This window comes from Haliaeetus albicilla, chromosome 11 (genome assembly GCF_947461875.1).
Source record: "Haliaeetus albicilla chromosome 11, bHalAlb1.1, whole genome shotgun sequence".
Classification (NCBI taxonomy): Eukaryota; Metazoa; Chordata; class Aves; order Accipitriformes; family Accipitridae; genus Haliaeetus; species Haliaeetus albicilla.
The window spans coordinates 31074212-31097354 of record NC_091493.1 but is presented as its reverse complement, the minus strand read 5'-3'; the positions used below and the strand labels follow the sequence as shown (position 1 = coordinate 31097354).

At 39.8% G+C, this 23143-nt stretch overlaps 1 protein-coding gene across 4 annotated transcripts in view; it reads right to left on the bottom strand.

Moving 5' to 3' along the window:
• The window catches only part of VTI1A (vesicle transport through interaction with t-SNAREs 1A), a 276308-nt gene extending 253302 nt beyond the window's left edge, over window positions 1–23006 (bottom strand). For all 4 annotated transcript variants that reach the window (XM_069796984.1, XM_069796982.1, XM_069796986.1 and 1 more), the window contains exons 1-3: window positions 22777–23006; window positions 14738–14796; window positions 8317–8427 (exon numbers count right to left, since the gene is read on the bottom strand). In XM_069796984.1, coding sequence (XP_069653085.1) covers window positions 8317–8427; window positions 14738–14796; window positions 22777–22870 — 264 coding nt within the window. In that variant the 5' untranslated portion in view covers window positions 22871–23006. The remainder of the gene's footprint in view (window positions 1–8316; window positions 8428–14737; window positions 14797–22776) is intronic.
• Window positions 23007–23143: the final 137 nt, after the last annotated feature.

Sequence of the window (23143 nt, the reverse complement as noted above, 5' to 3'; positions counted from 1 at the left end):
TGCTATTCTATGGCAAAGGCTTTCAGCAAAAAAACAAGGTAACTAAAATATTATTTGTACTAGCAGAATATAATGAATGCTATTATTTGTAATGTCTGACAGCTGTTTGAGAACCAGACATACAATATATTCAGTTATGCAAAGAGATTTTTTTATGTTCTAATATTTGCCTATGATGCAATCGGAATTTCAACAAGCGTTTAATATGTAATGATCATATAAAAATTTCTCCTTGAATTTTGATTGAGAAAATATCAAGATGAAGCACAAATCTCTTGAAGTTGGGTAGAAATAGCTACTTTTAACAGCAGTGCTTATATTTCAAGTTTCATTTCATGAAAGCAATGGAACCCAACAAGCAGGCAAAAAAAGCCATTAACCACACATTTGCCAAACTAATTTTTGACATGGGACAGTTAATCAGTCACCAATAAAAAGTTCACCATTTACCAGACAGCAGCTTCACCATGAAGGAAAGCTATTTTTGACCATGGCAATTAGTCTCCTCATGTTTCAAACACTAAATTCTATTTTCACATTAATTTTTAAAACTATGTGGCTTTAACTTAAAATAAACTGTACATCAAAAGAATGGAAAATAAACAGCCAGGAACACAATTTGACGAATTGGATTTATTTAGTTTATTTAGCTAAACAGGGTCCATTGGATCTCTTTAATAGGCTGACAGTTGCACTGGGCTGGTTAATAAAACATTCAACACAGTATCTTCAGCCAATATAGAAATGCAAATCCCACCAGAAATATTTTATTCATGAAACAGTAATTTCAGTTACTACCAAAGCAAAAAAAGAAAAAAAAGAAACGGGAGGGGGAAAGAAGGGGCGGGGGGGGGGAGAAAAAGAAAGGACTTGCTTTGCAAACAAACAGTGCCATCTAGTGTCATTCCCTGAACAAACAAATCAAGAAATCCGAAAAGGGCTATAATTAATCCTCCCACTGACAAAACAGTACTTTCTCCCTATTTTTTTGCTTTATCAGTAGCACATGTCTCTCCCTATTTTGCAGTCAAACACAAGTTAGCCTCGCTCTAGCTGGGAAAAAAAAAAAGAAAAACAACACATAAAGGAACTTGAGAGTGCAGTTCTAGTCTGAAAAGCAAGCATGTTAAAATGACGGGATTTTTTGCTCAGCTTGTGCTGTTTCTTCTTGAAATCTTTATGTTTCTAACACTTGATAGAAACCAAATCAAACTTCTACTTATATGAGTGCAGATGAGCAATAAAATGAAGGGAGAGTGAGATACACTCTGTTCTGTTTTATTCGACATTGCATCCCACACTTACGTTCCAACTGTAGAACCTTTATTACTGCTCCTATCAAAAGCAGGACAGTGACAGCTTGCTTCTTTTTGCATAACAGGTAGGGGAGAATCACTTGACTGAAATAAGAAACGACCAAGAAAGTGGGAAACATTAAAGCCTTCCTCCTTCTGCCCCCCAAAAACCAGCATTCGCCTTCTGTATATGAAGTCACTTTACTCAGCAGCTGGCTAGAGGTAATTTGGGGCAGACATTGCTTCTTCCACTATCTGCTAGGAAGAACAGCAAACAGATTTAATTCTACTACTTTGAGAAGTAGAAGATTTAACATAAGAACAAATTACATGGTAAACAGAGAAATGGTAGTTCTCTACCTGGGAAAGGCTGATGAGGGCTGGCATCCAGACATGTCTAACGACTGCCAGGTGAGAAAGCATGTTCAGTGAAAAAGGCAGAGCTGATGTCATGCTGGATTTCTATTACATGCCTTAAAACATATTTTACAGAAGGATTTCATTCTGTCATAGACCACTTTTCAGCTTCATTTAATACAGAAACAGTTTGTGTGTGAAGGGAGAAAGGAAAGAAAGAGGCATGAATGCTTACAGTGCACTGTATGAGTCAGTATGCCTTTCATTCATAGCCCCCAGCCAGACACAAGAATTATCAGACTCGCCAAATCACTTCCTGAATGCACTTTTATTTGTAATCACTCAGCCAAGCCTAGTGCTCCACAAACTGGTTTTTCTTAAAATCATGTGCATCACCTCGACCGAAACAGTCACTGACTTGCTGAAGGACCCAACAAACAGCATGCCACAAAACTCACCAGTCTTATCCCTATGTGGTAACGGATGAGCAACATCTCTGGAGAGAGACACACAGAATTTCCTACGAGTATCAAGGTGAAGTCAGCTGAGAGGAATTAATTCTATTGACATTAAAAATTTGCTGCTTGGTTGCCCTTACCCAGCATATTCTCTTCAGACATTGTGTTATGAGATGCATCTTAGTGGTCAAACATGGGAGGATTCTCTGTAAGCAATACTTACAGATTTATAAAACCCAGGAGGTAAGGTGTGCTTCACTGGTCTGGCCTCTCAGGAATCTCAGTTAAAACGATCATAACCCCTTAGGTTAATTACAAATTAAGCATGTTAACTCCCGTCTTTCACACTTTCCTCTAAGGAAAAGCATATTATCACTATTAAATTCCACGGTGACTTAAATTTCCTTCCTTCTCCATACCCCCACACAAAACTATAAAAAAATTCTTAAGATGTAAATAAATTAGGGCAAGTTTTCTACAGGGGATCTAAGTTATACCACCTCTTAATCTTTCATCAGAAACTCAGTTTAGGCCTTGAATGTTACAAAAAAAAAAAAAAAAAAAAAAAAAGGAACATTTTTTCCTGTATCACTTTTTCTCCATTTAAAATAGCAGTATTATAAACAAAGTCACTACAAAATGTCAAATGCCTCCACCTTCTTCCACCACAAACCCGCCAAGGTGGGGACACAAGTAAAAACAAACTGAAGACAATGTGGAATTTGCCTCTATAGAAAAGAAGTTGGCCTAATGTTCAGCAGCAGCCAATCAGACAAATATCGGATCAAAAGTTATTCGAAAAGGAACAGAGGAAAAAAAAAAAGCACCTCTGTACAGAGCAGTTTGAGTACAGTGTAGAGGACTGATTACTTATCTCAAGAAGGCAACAGTATCTAAAAAATGGCACAGTGAAGGAACTTCTGTTCACAAAATGCTTTCTCAAAATTAGACTGCCGAAATACATGGTCAGATATTTCAAATTCTTTCCTCTGAAACTTAATCAGTTCAATCTCGTGTGCATTAAAACAAATCCTCCACAGCCCTGTTCAAAAGAGCTGTACTACTCACATAATGAAAACTAATCTGATTTCAAAAGTTTCAAATTTGTCAACAAGATCAGGTTTTCACTACAGGCATGCGTGCCTGCCCATGCAGGGTGCACGTTCGTACATGATGTGTGCACATGGTGGGTTCCCTGGTTTTAATAACGTCATTGGGATACAACTACAAAGATGTACAGATCTGTCCCACACATGGTTTATGAATTTGTAACTATAAAGCAATAATGCTTTTCTTTATAAGTCAAAATAATCCAGCACCAACAGTTGAGTCTCTAAACTTTTAGCTCAAACTGGAAAGCTAGGGAAGACTCTGGCCATAAAGATACAAGCCACTAACTTGTTATTTGACAAATGTCGTTCATTATGCTTATAGCCATATGAGTATCTGTCTGGGTAGGTGACTGAACCTGAAAAAAGGGTAGCAGTATTTGCAAAAAGCAGCCAGAATATAACTGGCACAGCTGTAGCAGTTGTTCAGGTGAGCTTCTGGACTGAGGTGGTACTTCAGAGTCACACAAAAGAGCTAACTTTATCAAATGAAATTCTATTGCTTATCTCCTTAAATGTTTTTAAAGCTTAACAGCAGTTGCCATTTTAACAATGATCTTAAACAGAACCTGTAGGAGGTATGAAATGTGAATATGTACCTTCACTATTGACTGAACTGAAGCTATTGTAAAATGCCAAAAACGTTTAAATGTTTAGTGAAGTTTTGTACAATGTATCTGTCTATGTATCTAGGACTTCTCCCCCTATTTTTTTTTGCTTTTAAGTTGAAGGTGAGACTAACCAAAATCAGTACTAATCCTGAGTCTTTAAAAGGAAAGAGTACTGTCTCTTGGACTGATAACAATTGCTACCCGTAAAATTTGCCTCTGTGCTGCCATGACAGAATAGGAACAGTTCCTATGTCGCTTCCTTTATTTGATGGCTATTTTTCTTGTTGAATACACCTATCCCACTTTCAGCACTGATTGTGTAGTACTCATTTTTGTAATAGGAATATTACTGTGTAATATGGTCTTACTGGATTTTTATATTTCCTCATTTATTTGAATGTCTCATGCTTCAGCTATAAGCTTTTCAGGAAAATGCCCACCTTTTTTTTTTTTTTCTTTTTTATGGTGCCCTGACGTTGAGCCAGTTCATGGAACCCACGGGGTGAATACAAATGCTAGCAGATGACCACACATTTGCTAAGTTTATGTAGTTTCAGTTTCACATGAACTGGGATACCTTCAGGTCAAAGCATGTTTATAAAATCTGGAAAGCCTTTTACCACTGCATATCCCCACTGTTTAAGGATCACTGGCTATTTTCAGGTAATAATTAACAAAAAATACTGTATTTGAAAAAAGAAACAATATCTGTAGTGCATGTACTTAAAAGACTACAATAAACTATAAATCTTTTTTTGCATTCAGAACTTACTTCATGCAGGCAGTCACCATGGACATTCTACACCTGACATTGTCAAAAAAAAAATACAAGCTTAAAACACATAGTGGTGCATCGGTAGGTGCAGGGAAAAGACCTGCTCATAGGAAGATTGCTTTAAAACGCAGGAACTCTTTAGTAGGCGATCCCAAGACCTTCATCAACCCAGAGAGCACCAAGTACGTGGTCTGCAACTCCACTTCGGGCCGCAAGATGGAGCCATTACCACAGTCTCTGCAACCCAGCAAGCCTGGTCCCTGCAGGAGCCCCGGAGCCACCGCACGGCTGGGACTACAGCTTTCGTGACAGCAGGAACGAAACCCCACTACAAAACTGCTGTACTGGTATACACTATTGAAAATAAAATAATAAAACCAAGATTTACATCTGCAAGTTAAAAAAGACAGCGTAAGGTTTTTATTCTGGTTTGATACGTTTATCACGCACAGTAAGTAAGCCTGAAACTTAGCCTTTTGAGGTGTACATAGCTTTTTTGCAAACAAGTATCACTTTATGCTTGCTCTATTCTTACACTTCTCCCCAGGCATCTGCTCCCCATGAAAGACTGCACAGCACTGAGGCAAGCATCAGAAACCACTGCTGCCCTAACTTGAGGTGCAATGCTTGCTTTGTTAATTTTCCCCAGCAGTATTCACTGTGCTGAGTACTTTAAATGACAAACTTGAGCTATTCTTTTTTTCATTACCACTGTTCCTCTCCAAGAGGGAGGGCCAAGATGGAGCAAGGTGACTTTTTCTCCTCAGATATGTTTTAATGCAATTAGGGGGTTACCAACTACCCAGGTGCAATACAGTGCACGGGGTAGATGTCATTGCCTCCACACACGCCTCTGGACTGCAGAGCACTGATAACTGACTGCAGGGATGAGTCAAGATAACAAGGATTAGCAATGAGGGGAAATAAATCTCCTATTTGCAATTTGTTCCTATTTGATTACAAAGTTAACAAGCCATGTTTGGAGTAACTTTTAAAAGTACAGCTTAAGCAAGCTTAAAGCTGTATATTCTGAAAAATACTTCTGGCATAGTAAATTGCCTAAGAAAAAACCACTATATATTCATTAAGATGCCACAGCATGTAGTGAATAATATTAAAGTGATAGTCAGTGTTTTGTCATTATTACACATACTGTCCAAGACCAAATAAACTCACCAATTAGATATTACATGTCACAAATAAGCCTTAATGTTGTCCATCCTGCAAGTAAAGAGTGGACAGTCCACATACCTCACATTTCCTTCTCCTAACTTTTAAATATATTGCTGTGCTGCTGTTTTCCATAACTGCTTGGGAGAGGGCAAATTTTCAAGATTCTATAAGGCATACAAATAACCACAAGATCAAAGGTCATGGTCATTATGATGAATATAAAACAAAACTACCTGAGCCAGTTCTGCATTCACTTCACGTTTGAAATATACAACTTAATGAAAACGACTGTATACTGTGGTATATAATTTTTGCAATTCATTTCACAGACATGATTTCTTTAAAATGAAACACACACTTCAAGATGATTGAGAAATGTCCTCTGCTCAGTGCACACACTACTTCACACAGAAAGAAAGGCCAAGCCAAATACAGTGGGATCCAGCTGAGATTCCAACTCCATTTATAAAGAACAACACTTAACTTTGCAAGCTCACATCTGCGTTCCTTTTGGAAGACCCGAGAACTTTAACCAGCAAACCTGTAAGCTGATCATAACCCAAAATTGCCAGTATCATTTCCAGTTAAGTGTTTCCCTTCATCTATAAAACTGAATTCATTTTAAAAGTACTTAGATCTGCTTTCCCTAAAGGTCTACTAAAGCTCTTACATAAACTCTATATGCTTTGCTTACAGTCAAACAGGTCACAACACATTCAGGACAATATTCAGGCAGAACACTCAAAAGCACTTTCATTTCAGCAAATATTTTCAACTTCCTACCTTCAGCAGCCCTGCAGCTTATAGAGTCAAAATAACATTTCCCTTCCTTCCTCATCTTCCGTCTTTGAACTCACAACTGAATCATTCTGTTAGATAGTTTCCAACAAGCTGCTATTTGACTGGAGAATAATCCAAAAAGAGTCTCAAACCCTCACATACAAACTTAGAAAAATGTTAGTACTTAGAAACTGGAATTATGCAGGGAATTTAGTTGTAACACTATTTTCTAGATAACTGAGATTTTTCCAAGCATAGCTGTTGTTTTCTTTCAGTACTTTGCTCTATCCTCCACTCAACTTTCTTTGCTTGATCTTCTGCTAAATGCCGTCCTTGGGTTTTGGGCTGTTGGTTTTTTTTCCCATTATTACAATCTGTTCCTTCTTCTTTCTCATGTTGTTTTTGCTCCTTCACTCTGAGCACAAACTTACGTTCTTTCAATCATGTAACTCCTAGTGCTCTAATGCATTTCTTCCACACATGCTCATTTGTCCTGTTCCATAAAGAGTGTCCAGTTCTGAACTCTCCCATTCCCTATTGCCTGGGAATATGGAAGTACCAATTCCCCCATCTGCCCACATAGAGAAACATGCCAGCAACAAACATATGCTGATAGCGAATTCTCCCACATCTGAGAAGATAAACAGCATTCACCATTGGTCCAGAAATTGCTCTCTCTTGGAAGCCACTGTTTAGCCAGTAGGGCCATACACACTTCCTATAGGGGAACAGCGTGAGATTGTCTCAAAATTTTGATGCTAGTCTTTTTATCCTAACATTCCTCAAACTTTACAAAATTGCAACCATCTTCTAACTAACACATTTTTGTGCAACTCCTCAACTTGGCAGAAGCACAGAGGAGTGACAGTCAGCTGGATTTCCTGGCTGCAGGTATAAACATTGACTCCCCGCCCCTGAAGGAATAAACTGCTGCCAGCAACCTGAGAAAATTCACAGTTCTCCAGTGAATGAAAAATACTGCCACTAGTTATTTCTTTCTCCCTACCCTGGAGGAACTGAGCTGCTGCCAATTAACACAGCATTTTCCTACACTTTGCAATCCCTTTGAACTTTTTCAGTATTTTAGAGGAAACAGTTTTGTCTCTGTGTAAATCTATTCAGTGCAAATCCTAGTCACAAAAAAGGACCGATAACTGTAGCAGAAGCCCCTAAACAAGGGAATCTTGTTAGTTTGCAACCATTACTTGAAAAATGTAGTATTTATAACCAATTTGTACAAAAGCCAAGAAGAATCTAAGCGCAATGGAAAAGAAATCACAGAGACTAAGAAATGAAGCGCACATGAGAGAAACTACATTCAAAAATTCCATGGATTGGAGATTATATTGCTTTTCATGTTACTGCCCACATCACTACAAGCTCTCTTAAACAAACCATTATTTTCCACTCAGGGTATACTTAATGTTACAACTTGAGTATTAATTCTGATGTTCTACCAGTCGTTCCTTGAGAATTAGGATTAAAAGCTGACTCTTTTCCTACAGCATGAACACTCACAATGTTTAATGGCCCAGAAACAATTCAGATCCAGGGCAAAGGGACAGAAGGCTAGAACTTGAATATTGGTATGAGACTGCTACAAAAAGAAAAGCTTCTCTTCCCCCGTTTCGTTGTCATCTGTCTATAAATTTATCAAGATACACACAGAACACATCTCTCACACTAGTCAAAAACAACCTCTCAGTTGCCTTAATAACTGCATTATTGCCTTCTTTACGTAATATGTTAAAAACTCACGAAATCAGCTTCAAGTTTTCCCATTTCTTGTTTGTAGCTTCTCATTCGACTGCTGTACATTCCTCGGCTTTGAGGTGGGATCTCTCGAACTTCAAGTTCCATCTGCTCAAGCTAGCAAGTAAAAATAAAGACATGTAAATCAAAAGGGTAGTTAAAGCAAGGATGTATTTACCTAAGCTGTTCACAAATACTACGAAATACTCCTTCTTCATCAACAAAAACGTTTTTTATTCTGCAATATATAAACAATTGTCGTGGTTTAACCGCAGCCAGCAACTAAGCACCACGCAGCCGCTCACTCACTCCCCCCCATCCAGTGGGATGGGGGAGAAAATCAGGAAAAGAAGTAAAACTCCTGGGTTGAGATAAGAACGATTTAATAGAACAGAAAAGAAGAGACTAATAATGATAATGATAACACTAATAAAATGACAACAGTAGTAATAAAAGGATTGGAATGTACAAATGATGCGCAGGGCAATTGCTCACCACCCGCCGACCGACACCCAGCCAGTCCCCGAGCGGCGAATCCCTGCCCCCCCCCACTTCCCAGTTCCTAAACTAGATGGGACGTCCCATGGTATGGAATACACTGTTGGCCAGTTTGGGTCAGGTGCCCTGGCTGGGCATGAGAAGCTGAAAAATCCTTGACTCTAGTCTAAACACTACTGAGCAACAACTGAAAACATCAGTGTTATCAACATTCTTCACATACTGAACTCAAAACATAGCACTGTACCAGCTACTAGGAAGACAGTTAACTACATCCCAGCTGAAACCAGGACAACAATTCATCAAAATCTTTACACAGCCTTAAGTCAACAAAGAAGTGACAAAATTAATGACGTTAACACCTAGAAGGAATTATTCTAGTCAAACATTTCTGGATTTCAATTCCAAATGTGATGAATACATTTTATTAAAATAAAATAGTAAAACTGAGGTTAAATAACTTCCTGTAAATGAGCATAGTTCAGAAGAAACCTATCTCCACCTAGATGTGTGGTTTTGGAAATCCTTGGCTGAAAAAGGTGTTTTATTTATTTTTATACACACCCACACAAACATATTTGTTTTTATATATATACATGTATATGTGTATATACATGTGTGTGTGCATATAAAGTTTTATTTACCACCAGCCTCTATGTTTAATAAAATAATTCTTGTTCTTTTAAATACTGCTTACTCAGCAGAATTACAAAGCCTGAACTGACTGCCTAAATCTACATACCAAATCTGTATGTAGGTATATCAAATAGCTGAATTTCAGAGTTTAATGACAACACTATTCAAGAACTTGTATACAGTCGGATGCATTAAAATGTCAGAGATAGAATACATCTTTCAAAAGCTTTTTCTATTTATTCTTGCTATGTAGAATACTAAGTGGCCTCAAACACAAGAATATGGCACAGAGGTACAGAAAATCAAAACGAGTAATAAACCAGGGCTGAGCTGCCTGCTAATTACCTGCTCACTGGGTCATAGAGCCTCCTCTACATGGTGCTGTCTGTTTGGGAATTCTATTTTGCACAGCTGAAGAATCCCTTACCTGCCCTTAAAATCTTTGCAACTTACTTTAAAAAGATAAAAGAATATCTCTCCTCGGTTGCTGTAGGCACCTGAAACAATATTTACTCACCTCCTGCTGATCTCAGTTGAGCAATATGGCATGGGAACAGAGATACCTTTCAATTAGGGTCCCAAGCTACTGGTTACAGGTGTTCAGAAGGGACAGCTACACTTTATTCCTATGTAATCGCTTGCTTACACTTTGAAATTTCATCTTCATATCATAAGAAAAGCATCTGAATTTAATCAATGGAATTACCAGATACTCAAAAGTCATTCCGCCTGATCTATTCTGATTATACAAAATTATATTCAATAATAAACTGTAAAACAGACTTTAATTAAATAGTCAGTAATGAATTGAAATGTACAAAGCAATTTCTAATTCTACCCAGTTCTTTGGCTCAGGCTTAACTTTCCAAAGTAGCATTCTAAATTAAACCGATAGCTGGAATTAATGGATTATTTCTTATCAATTTCACCTGAATATATTTGATCTCAGATGTTCTATAAACATAGAAAACATTCCTCTCATATATATATAATTATATATGCAAGGTCAGGATATTTTAAGGAAGACTCAATTCTTATCTATTATATAAAAATGAAACCATCTCCCAGTGAATACAGAATTTGCAGCAGGGATCAGACCACAGTCCATGAAATCCAAAATATTCTTTCTAAAGAGTCAGTGTCAGAGAGTGTAAGGTCCAAGGAACAATGATGAAGCATGCATATTTAGACTGACCAATGTTTAACACCTTTTTTTTTCGTCATGAGATTAAATGGGTACACTTTGTGGCTGGGCTGATAAATTTCCATGCAAAGTCATGCAGAAGATAGTGGTCCAGGCAGGTGTGGACCTAAATGCAACCTAATTCCGTGCATCTTCACTTTCAGGCCTCATATTATTGGTCATAAAACCATATTTTTCGTACACAAGCAAGAACAGTGCTAAATTCTACTTAAAGCTAAAAATAACCTGGCACTTAAATCTCAAAACATCTGTAGAAGCTCAAGTTTTCTTCAGAAAACCTACAAGCTCTGTTATTGCTGATGTTCAAACTTGCCACCACAGTGGTGAAGCTGAGTATTTTGGCACCTAACTCTTGCCCAAATTCACAAACCAGGCCCCATCATTAAAGCTCCTCAGGGGTTTAACCTAGTAGGTTTGCTCCTAACAATACCAGTACACTCCCAGTACCAAATACAGCATAAAGCAGGGCAGCCACTGATATTTCCACTCAAAAATACAACAAAGTAAGGTAGTGCTGCTGATGTTGTCCACTGAGACCCCAAAATAAGTCTCCCCTTCCCGCAGGAACTTTTCCGTATGAAATTGCTCTGGACAGTTGCTAGCATTTTATGAAACCTGTAAACTTTGCTGTTTTATTCTGATTCTAAAGTCCTGGAACTAAAAGAAAGACCTATACTGAAAAAAAAAAAAGGTTTCTAAACAAGAATAACCTAGCATTTGCAACACTAAATTTATTTGCATTATTAAAAAGGCAAGTGTCTAGATAAGAATAACCTAGCATTTGCAACACAACAATTTTGCGATGTGTCTTTCATAAAACATAAAGGCAAATAACACAGACAGTTTTTTCTTTTTAAAAGTAGAATTTCACTCAAAAATGCTAATTCCAGCTCTTCTAGCACATGCTGGATTTTATACTCAAAGAATTTCCTTAAGGTTATCACAACATTCACCTTTCTTAAAAACCTGGTAAAAATAACATTCAGATAATGCACACAGGATGTAGAAAGACAGGATTTCTCTCCAGAGATCTCTTACTCAACAGCGCTGGCTTGAAAAGGCAGCCTGGGAGTCTGAAAGTTTTGGTGTCAGTTCTGCACATAGATCGAATCAATTACACCAGTGATTTTACCCAAACAAAGCAGACAGTGTTTTAAAACAATCAATGGTTAGTCAATGTAAATAAATTATCTCTACAATAATATTTATCATACATGAGAGTGTTACTTCCTAGCCAAGTAAGAAATAAAATAAAATCAGCTAAACCCAGCTCTGACTATACAAGACAATGAAGCAAACCAATGTATGAAAACTATCAGTAGCAAGGAATTAGGTTTGTTTTGATTTTCTACTGTAGCCTTCAGTTTAAAAGAGGATCTTTTTAATCAGTTCTGTTATTAGCAGGTTTGTTCAAACTGATTTTTAAACCCAAGCCTTGACATTAATAACAAACATGTTAGGTAATTGCTTAAAGCCAATAATTGAATTAAGCACCTGTCTAGCAGCATTAGCAACAAGATCTAAAACAAAAGCGTGAAAGAAAAGTCAGTACATTAAATTAAGATCTTCATCAGGATAAAAGTACAGATACAGGATTTACTTTTTAATCTTATAATAAATACAAATTTAGATGATCTTTTTCTGACATAAGAAGTAATGAGCCATTAATTCAATTTCTCCTCCTTCCAATCTAACTTTGAGTAGAAAACCAAATTTTAATGATTTTTCATCAGACCACCCATACTACAATTTCCCTGTACTGCTCTGCTTTTTTGCCATGTCAAGTTAGTGAAAAGGAGATGAAAAAAATTTCTAGATTTTACTTTCTTTCAGCTGTTTAAATATGAAAGTGCCCAAAAGGCCTTAATATATCTTCAGAACATCCTCATGAGATGGGACAGTAATTTTACATGATTCTCACTGAGAATACCAAATCAGAGAGGTTAGGTGCCTTGCCATCCTCACCGGGTAAACCTGCAGGGAGTCATCCCAAGATCCAGCTTTCTTGGATGCTATTCCAATGCTCTGGTCTACAAGACTCATTTAATTCTTAAACCAAAAGCACCACGTATGTCAACAAACACTCCAGAGACCTTTTTCTTCCTATGCCACTTAAAAAAAGTGAATTTCAGTACTACTGTTTAGTTAGTAACCAAATCATTGATTCAAGTTGCTCAATTATATGAACTTTCAGGCTAGGACAACTAATTTCCCTTCCCTATTCTAACAGTCAGATTACATTTCTGACACTAGATAGATAAACTCACTTGCAAGCAATAAACAAAAGCAACTTCAGGCAAGGAAGTATTGGCCTTGTGGGAAGAAGTCAGTTTCAACTGTCACCAACACCTTTGCTCAGTCACTCCATGTCGTGGTTTAACCGCAGCCAGCAACTAAGCACCACGCAGCCGCTCACTCACTCCCTCCCACCCAGTGGGATGGGGGAGAAAATCAGGAAAAGAAGTAAAACTCGTGGGTTGAGATAAGAACGGTTTAATAGAACAGAAAAGAAGAACATAATAATGATAATGGTAACACTAATAAAATGACAGCAGCAATAATAAAAGGATTGGAATGTACAAACGATGTGCAGGGCAATTGCTCACCACCCGCTGACCAACACCCAGCCAGGCCCCCAGCTGTGATCCCCCCCACTTCCCAGTTCCTATACTGGATGGGACGTCCCATGGTATGGAATACACCGTTGGCCAGTTTGGGTCAGGTGCCCTGGCTGTGTCCTGTGCCAACTTCTTGTGCCCCTCCAGCTTTCTCGCTGGCTGGGCATGAGAAGCTGAAAAATCCTTGACTGTAGTCTAAACACTACTGAGCAACAACTGAAAACATCAGTGTTATCAACATTCTTCGCATACTGAACTCAAAACATAGCACTGTACCAGCTACTAGGAAGACAGTTAACTCTATCCCAGCTGAAACCAGGACACTCCACATCTACAAAACTTTTACTTTTATACGCCATCCAGATGGAGGACATGACAGGCTGTAATGGGAACAAAATTAAAAAAAAAAAAAGTCACAGTTGCTTAACCCATATTGCTTTCTTCTGTCAGTGCAAACCACTAACTAATGCTTAGTTAACATATATACTCTTCTTGGATCACTAACCCACACTATCATTGCCCCCTTGACCTCGAACAACTAAATATCTTTATGCCTCACTTGCTAAGTTTTTTTTATTCAGTTTTGGGCCCCTCACTACAGGAAAGACATGGAGGTGCTGGAGCGTGTTCAGAGAAGGGCAACCAAGTTGGTGAGGGGCCTGGAGCACAAGTCTTACGAGGAGCGGCTGAGGGAACTGGGGCTGTTTAGTCTGGAGAAAAGGAGGCTGAGGGGAGACCTGATCGCTCTCTACAACTGCCTGAAGGGGGGTTGTAGTGAGGTGGGTGCTGGTCTCTTCTGTCAGGTGGCTGGAGATAGGACAAGAGGAAATGGCCTCCAGTTGCGGCAAGGGAGGTTTAGGTTGGATATTAGGAAACATTTCTTTACTGAGAGGGTTGTCAGACATTGGAATAGGCTGCCCAGGGAAGTGGTTGAGTCACCATCCCTGGAGGCATTCAAAAAGCGCATAGGCGAGGTACTCCATAACAGGGTTTAGTGGGCATGGATGATGGTTGGACTCGATGATCTTGAAGATCTTTTCCAACCTAAATGATTCTATGATTCTATAAAAGAGAAAAAAAGTATTTACTGCTCTACAACACAATCAGACAGATTAAATCCAGTAGATGCATGGGTCTTACAAGAAAAAAAAACGAACAGTGCGGGTGTGTAAATATTTAATTCGATTCCTAAAGTAAAAGACCTAATCCACATCTCAAAGCCTGTAGCAGCCTGTAATAGCTTACAGCAATAATGCAAACCTTAAATCACTTATCACAAGATTAAAAAAGGATACACTTCCCTTCGGTATTTCATATCCTCAAATAAGAACTATTTCAAAAACATTATTTCATTTTCTAACATATTATTGTTAAGTGGTTTTAGGGCCTCATGTATGTTAAACGTTACCGCTAATGATCCTATTATTTTCGCTAGGAATTTGCAGTTAACATATGAAAAGGCAGAACGTACCAGTTCCCTTGCTTCTTCGAGCTGTTTCTCAACATTTGCAACCATCTGCTTCTTCTCATCTGAAATAGAATTGTGAAAATACCAATATAATTGTGCTCTTGCCATGGAAGAAAAACATTTCAAAAGCTTATATGTATCAGTTAAAACTGACTCGAGGATTTATTCTGTGTGACATCATCATGCACTGTGATACCCACATTAGTAATTAAAAAAAATAAACAAAGGAGACTGGAGAATCCTTGAAGTCTTCTGCTTTGTTATGCAGCATTTGCTAGTTAGGAAAGCAGTTACAGCTGCTCCAGGTGTAGGAGTTATGCCTCAGCAGGCACTTGCTGGGTGTAGACAAATGCAAGAAAAGGCACATACTTACTCCAAATGGAAAAAAAATACGGTTTAAGAACAAAGGCTTATCCTATTTATTTGCAAAATATGAGATGCACAAAACCAAGCATCCCACTTACAATGAATCCAGGTACTGAAGAAAAATGAGGTTTCTATTCCCCTGCTCCTAGGCCAGGTCTAGAACCGTTTCTTTTGCTTCAACAGAACCAAAATGAAATGCCGTGGGAACTACAAGAAAACCACTGTCTTCTAGCAGCAGTAAAAATTTGAACTAGTAATAAAAGATGAAAATTTAAAAAAATTAAAATCAGTTATAAGCTATATGCAGCAATCAACATCTGCCAGGTTCCCCAACAAGTCTATATCCCAGCTATAGAGAGCATGTCTGACTTTCGACCTGCCTCTAACCATCCATTCTCAGGCAGAGAATCCAATATTAACTGAGATTCAGTGTCACATCTGCCAAATATTCCAACTGCTTGACCACTTGGTTTGTTACAGCATGAAAGGGGACTTGCTGAGGAATATTCAGTCACTGGTTAATAACAAGTCCCCACTTTGCTTAATTACTGTGGGCATTCAGGGGCTTCAATAGTACTTCAATTTCCATTGCCTTTTGCATCACCTTGTGCCCCTCTCATGGCCAAATCTTCCATCCTTCAGACTGTAAATCCACCCATTGTCTCAATGAAGTTAACAACAAAACTCTGCACATACAACCCTTTATACCACTGTTCGTTTGAAACCAAGAGCATCATGAGACCTCTGTGCTGGTGGTTTGCCTGATAAAAAGCAAATTGCACAAAAGTATGTCCCATCATTGCTCCTCAGAGATCACGATGGATACATCTACATTGGCACAAGAGACTTTATTGTGTATCTTCAGACTTCACGGTTTTCTTTTTTAGCCTGAATTCCTTTGCTTCTCTTCCACATGATCTCTTTGTATCATAAAATTGACAAATTAAAGACCAAAAGGGACAATGTGATGATCTTTGATCCTCTGCATGCCACAAGCTACTGAATTTCCAGAGGGAACCCCTTTTTTAAATGTATATAATTTAGCTTCTCACAGGCTGAAATGCTTTCTTTTTAAGCAGGCTTAGTGCCACAGGCAGGAATCAGGGATGCTGAGGTAGCAACCAAAACCAGAATTTCTGCCACATAAAGTAAAATGTGCCCTTAAAACAATCTTCTTTAAAAGCAACAGAACTACCTCTGAAAGGACTGTATTGCTACAGAGTTTTTGGTGAAACATCCCCAGCTTAAGCAAGTCATGTTTAAGATAATGCAGAGATTTTTGCAAATAACCAGCTGACTTCTGAGGATACACCATCCTGCATATGGCAGATTCACAAGAACAAATTACATGCACCAAGTTGTCACCGAAGAAGCTGCTATAGTATTGTAGAACATGTGGGCAATTCATTTACCGTCCAAAACCAAGACTATAGTCTGAGATCCTTCTCTAGCAGAAAATTCCTCTCGGAGAAGCCCAAGTTCGCAAGAATGTGTTACAGCCAACTGGAGAGGCAGCAAAGACTCCTTCAGAGATTGACCTGGATAAGCAAGTGGTTCAGTGCTGATGAGGTTCACCTAAAGTTGAGACTGTCTCAGGCTCTGACTCCACTATATCCTATATGAACAAATCAAGGTGTTTCTGGGTGGCAGCAGTAAGAACTGAACAACACTACATCTGGCAAAACATAGGTAGAATACCATCTCGAAGAACACTGAAGCCCTCTGAGTAAAGGCAACTCTGCCAGTGACACAAGTGATAAGGAGGCACTTAAATCCTCCCACAAATTAAAAGTTAGAGCTCACCTCTAAGTCCTTCCAGTTTCCCTTCTTAACCTTGAAAGAGGCCCAGAATTTCATCAAGTAATCCTCTCTACAAAGCTAAACCCATGGAAAAAACAGCACCTTTCTTGCAAATCTGGAATTCACACTGCCACATCTGGTGGATTCTACTACAGCAGAAGATGTAGGAAATGCTTATTTCTGTGCTGCACTTTTATTTCTCTGCTAGTAATGTCTGTCTTTAATTCCCCACCAGGTTGTCATTATGGCCAGAAAACATAATGGTTAGTGATTTATCTTCCTAACATAACTAAACCCAAAAGAAAAGAGAATCTGCCTCTTGTTTGCCTCCACATTTCAATTTTCCTACCCAGCATCCCAAAACACGTCTGTTCTTTCCTTCATTTGGAGGCGGGCAAGATGACAATGGACAAAAGGAAAAACAATGTAAGATATGAAACACACAATACCATTTTATTGAAGGTGAAATAAAATTTAAAAATATAGCAGCATAAAATAAATGTACTATAGCAATTTCAGTATTTCCCTGAGTTTTACTGGATTACAATTTCCATACACATTAAGTAAGCTGAAATTTAGGGATATAAAGTTGGGGTTTGGGGGAAGATAATTCATGCTGTACAAGTTCTGTGTGTAATTGTGATGATAAAAATTACCTAGCACTCCACCTACCAGTAAGATCTTACCTACCCACAGAGATATTAAGCTACAGACCTTTGGTAGGGAAAACCCATTAGTATACAAGGAGGTCTGGCTGAAACTGCTCCTATAAAATTGAGGAGCTATTCAAATGATCTTCAATGGTTTAGTTAATTAAACTTTAACCCAACTCCAGAGTTGCATTTTAACATTGTCCCAGATTTACCAATACATCATCACCCAGCTGGTGACCAGAGGAACTGCTGGGAGCGAGACCTACTGACAAAAGGCCTTTGTTGTTCCTTCAAATACAGATGTGTGAGCAGGCCCATGGCAACATCCCAGCACTGCAGCTTTGGAGCAATATTTTCACGGATTTCCAGGAAAGCAGCTGAACTTGTTGCAACTGTTGATCCTCTAGGGCACACAATACCATGTAGTCCCCAGAGCAAGAAGGGGTGGCAGGATCCAGCAGAGTCACTTTGGTAAGGAAAAGCAAGCTTACCAAAGTATCGCCCACTTGGTTTTGCTCTCCTCTCTTCCTCTAGCCGCATCCATGTAAAATCCTGGTGGGAGCATGCTGCCTGGAGCCACTTGCCTGCAGGAGTGCCAATACCTCTAGGCCTGCTGTTGATATCAGCAACAAAGCATGGACTGCTGCAACACTGTCAATCAGAAAGCACTTGCTGGAATGGTGTTCAAACCATTTACTTTCAGTTTTACTGCCACAGTTAAGCTAAGGAAACAACTTATTTCACAGTCAGAACCCCCATAGAAAGGAGGGCACAATATCCACAGGATGACTTGCTCGGAAACGACAGATGAGGTCAGAGGGAGTTACTCAGAGTAAGAGAAGCTTGCTACTAATCTAGTAGATCAGGACAAACAAGTTACAATCCAATTAAAGATCCTCATATTACTAACTGTATTACTCCACTGCATCTTAGTAGTTTTCAATCTGCCTACTTGATCATTTCCTTAAATACGCTTCCATCATATGAAATAATGAAAAGGGGTTTTTATAACTTTTTTCTTAATTCAGAATTGATAATATCCTTTAAAGAAAATAAAAAACAATGCTCCATCAAATATGTCTAAATTCAGAATAGAATTTTTATCTCCACATTGCCAGACAGAATGTCCTAAAGAAAATATTGCACGTAGCTTGTATAATTTAACTGGTCAAACTGACAAAATAGGGGTAAAGACTGGAAACAAAACTGTTTCTTTCCTCTGGGTAAAGATTGCAAACAAAGAAAACCATTCTGTGTTTGTACACAAGGTTGTATCACTTTCTTAAAAGAAACAAGTTTTTACTACATTCTTCTCGGTTCTTTCGGCTTTGCATTTGCATTAGTCACTCTTTTGTCTCCCAACATACAGCAGTCACAGAAAGGCAAAAATCTGCCTACAAGTGTAGAAAGATAACACAGCATTGGTTTGATCTCACAACGAATGAAGAGATTAAAAAAGTCTGGACCAAGACTGAACAGTCTCATTGCTTGTGGAATTGCTTCTTTTTATTAGTACATGCCAAGGAAGAGACCGAGTAACAAAGGGCTTCGGTTCATAGACCACTTGCAGATTTCGCTACACTGGCTGAGGTGGTTTATATGTCCACCACTGCCAGAACTTACTGTCCAACAGCAGAGACAAATGGAACAATACATGCATTTCTCTCTTTGGGTTATAAAACTGGGTTCAAGAGGCACAACATAATGAGCCAGATCTGAAATGGAGACAGTAAATTCCAATACAGGGATACAACAGAAAATTAAAGGTGGGACTTTCTTCAGCTAAATCTGTTAGAGACTGAAGTACAGTGCTTTGATTGCCCAGTAGAAAATGCAGGTATCGAGTATTAGAAGAATGACAGCACTCAAATCTAAAACCATCACAACCCAGAGGTTACTGTGCTGGGAAAAGACTAAGTATCACCATTTGCGCTTATAAAACTCTCTTTCAGATCAAGCAATCAAAATTTATATAAATTTTTGGTCAAATCACAAGACAGATGTTTCTCTGAAACAGCGAGGAACATTAATAAAAGACATCAGCCAATGATCTTCATTCTTCAAAGACCTGCAGCAGCATCACAGAAAATCTATTTAAAAGCCATTTCTCTATTTAGAAGACTTTCTTTAATTCTCCAGATGATGTTTGCCTCAACAGAAGACATTTCTTCCCAAGACGTTCTATTGTCCCTGCTGCTTATTGTTTCTGTAGTATCAGAGTGCCTTTGTTACATTTCTTGCTGAACTATTCACGCATTTGTGACAATAGGATTGTTTGTTGAGCCATCATCCTCCTAGAAGACAAGACAGCATCAAGTCCTGACAACACCAAATGCAGGAATGTTGCAAAAACAAGTAACCAGTGTTTCTCCAATTCAACTGAACACGAAGCTTACAGCAGGTCCATCATGGGCAGCGGAAGGAAATAAACCAGTCACTAGACTTCAGGAGATCTCTCTGTATTAAGCAGAAGTAGCACAAGTCCTTACACCTTTCATCCTGCTTCTTCCAGCGTGGAGGAAGAAGGCCATCAGCAATCTCTCTCAAATCACTGCTGCTGAAAACTGCCACCTCACGTGCATCTTTCCTCATGTCCCCCTCCCACCTCATAATCCTCTTTTTGAGGCTCTCCCAGCCATCTCCACAAGAACTAACTGGAACTTCTGGTGATGAAGAAGCAAAGATCTTGCAAATACTCCTATTAAGAAACAAGGGAAAAATGTATATTTAAAATATTTCTGATTAAAGTGTTCAGCATAGTCAGATTTATTTTTTTTTTTCTCCAGCTGGTCAAATGCCTCTATTAGCTAAGACTGCAATTTGTTTTGAAGCCATATGTGATTTTTTTTGCTGATGAAAGACAGAACAGCCCTGAAAACTGAAGCAGTGCACTCACTCATAAATGTACAGTGCAAGAAGTAGCTATAACACAAGCCAGTCTAAAGTGTGCATGACCAGCCTCAAAACCTAACATGGAAAAGGCACCTCTTAAAAAAAAAATAAAAATTAACCTTTATCTTACCTTGAGACCATTTAGCCCAGTACCATACTACTGGTCCCTCAGGGAACACGCATTCTTTCTCCTCTTGAGAAGATGGCAAATTCTAAAATAGCCTTCTAATGGCCACATAAAAGAATCATGATTTCAAAGCCTGCTGCTTTGAGGCTATGTCACTGTTTAAGACAATACTCTTTAAACATCTCGTATTTAAGCTCCAAAGTCTCCCTAAGTGAATCAGGGAGACTGATTCAAGGAGAGGATTATGGAAATCCACTACTACTAAACAGAATGTTCTTCCTACTATTGAACAGACACTGATGACTTCCAAAATCTATACAATTAGGAAATTAAATTTCTATTCTTTTTCCGTAAATCAGTGTAGCATTACTGATTTCGGAAGAGGAGCCAGTAGTGTATTTATGATGTCTCCCTGTTCCTACAAGAGATCCCTAAATTTACTCTGTTTAAATGTGAACAAACCTTTGTGAGGCAGCGGGAAATACTGCCTTGATTAGGTGCTTTACATGAGTGAAGAATTCACTGTATCCTCTCAGGAAATTGTTCCAGTAGCCATTTACAGGTTAAATATCATTTCTGAGCAGACTAAATTACACCACTTCTAAATTTCAATCACAGGAACTCTTTGGATCTCTCCCTTCTTCATTTTGTAAGTCTCCATTACAAAACAGAAAGAGCTTTCTACCTCATAAGCACCTGCAGACTGTGACTGAATTATCCTCCCGCCTCCCCGCCCCGTGTCCTTTTTGTTAACTCAACAGCAAAATAGCTTTGTTAAGCCAATGAAAAGGCATAGTTTCCTGTCCTCTAATCGTGCCTGTGATTCAGTGTGGTCACTGAATCCCAATTTATCAGAAGACTTTCTAACTTGCTAAAATTAGAATTAGACATAACCTTCCAGAATCAGACAGATTTTTACTCAAAATCCCCCTGTTTATTCATTTCAGATGTGTTTTGGGCCTCTGAATTAACGTTGCACAGAGATCACATGTTTTAGTTGACCATCCACCTTGAATCCTGTTTAGTCACTACTTCATCACATCATGATGCATTTCCCACTCTAAAAGTAGGATGTTACTCATTGGTCCTGGATGCATGATATTTTTTCCCTTTAGTCATGTGGAAAACTATACCATTAGTGTGCGTTTATTCCCTCCTTATGTGATACATACTCCTATAGTTTAAGTATCCTAAACCTTTGGGAAATGTGCATAGGAAGCAGAGGCAGAAATATTTAATGACTTGGAAACAGAGGAAGCATTAAGCTGAGCTACAAGAGGGACAGACGAGAAATCCACTAGCTTCAGCTTCCCTCTGTCTTGTACTAGGAGACGTATATTAGGGCACTGATTCATATGTGCTAGAAGATTCAGCCGGACTGGTTAAAGAGATTATCACTTTCAGCTTTCTACCCTAACACTCTTATAACCATGATTGTCTCTACTGCAGGGATACGTCATGAATCAGACCATGAATGCTGCAGGCTACTGACAAACACGTTAAAGTAAACCAACACCGATTTCTTTGAATCTGCTCCTACAAGTGAGTCACCGCAGTCGATTATCCAAATCAAATGTTTTAACAGCAGGCATCAAAAATACAGACTGGGACTAAACCACGCACAGATTCGCTCTGTGCCACGTGAAAAAGGCTGGATTTCCATTACTGATGTCGTGTCACGATCACAACAGAAAGCACTCGGTAGCAATGCTGGTGCAGGCAACATCCACCCAGCCCTGACCCCGGCTCTGCTCAGCCCTTGGGCCGCGCTGGCCTAACTTTGCGCGGCCCCACAGCAAGGCAGCAGGGAAGGGCTGGTCCTTCCAGCTGACCGCCAAACAATAAACACCCTACCAGGTTTATCCTTAATATCCTTCATGAGACAACTCGCCGCTCGAACTGATGCGCACCCGGGGCAGGGAGACGAATCCCGACTCTGCTGCGTGAGGAGCAAGAAAACACAGTCGGGTAACGGGACGCCGAGGCAGACCACGTTAAAATACACCCTAACGCCTCCCGCCGCCGCCCCAAACGCTTGCTGCTGGGGAACCGGAGAGGCTCTTACAGACCAGCAGGACGCGGCCGGGGTGCGGAGGGAGAGCCGCGAAGGCTGGGAGCCCGGCACGCCGGGCGACGACGGCCTCTCCGCCGCGCCAGGCCAGCGGGCCCCCCCCCGACCCCCGCCACAAGAGCCCGCCGCTCACCTCCTACCAGCTTAGGCACCTTCCCGATCCTGCCCGTGATGTCGGCCGTCAGCACGGCGAAGTCCTGCTCGTAGCTCTCGAAGTCGGAGGACATGGCGGCGGTGCCGGGGGAGGCCGCGGCCCCGCTGCGCTCCGCGGTAGACCGCCGCGCTCAGCTCGGCGCGCTACAGCCGCTCCGCACCCAGGCGCTTCCGCGTTCCGCTACCTGCAAAGGCGTCCCCCCCCCGCCTCCGGGCGCCTCGCCGCAGGTTCCGGCGAAGCTCTCCGCCCTCGCTCAGGTGCTAAAAGCACGGCCCCGCTGCCGCCCTTCGCTTGGGGGCTCGAACTGCAGCCCCGGGCCCGGAGAAGGGAGGAGGAGGCGGCGGCG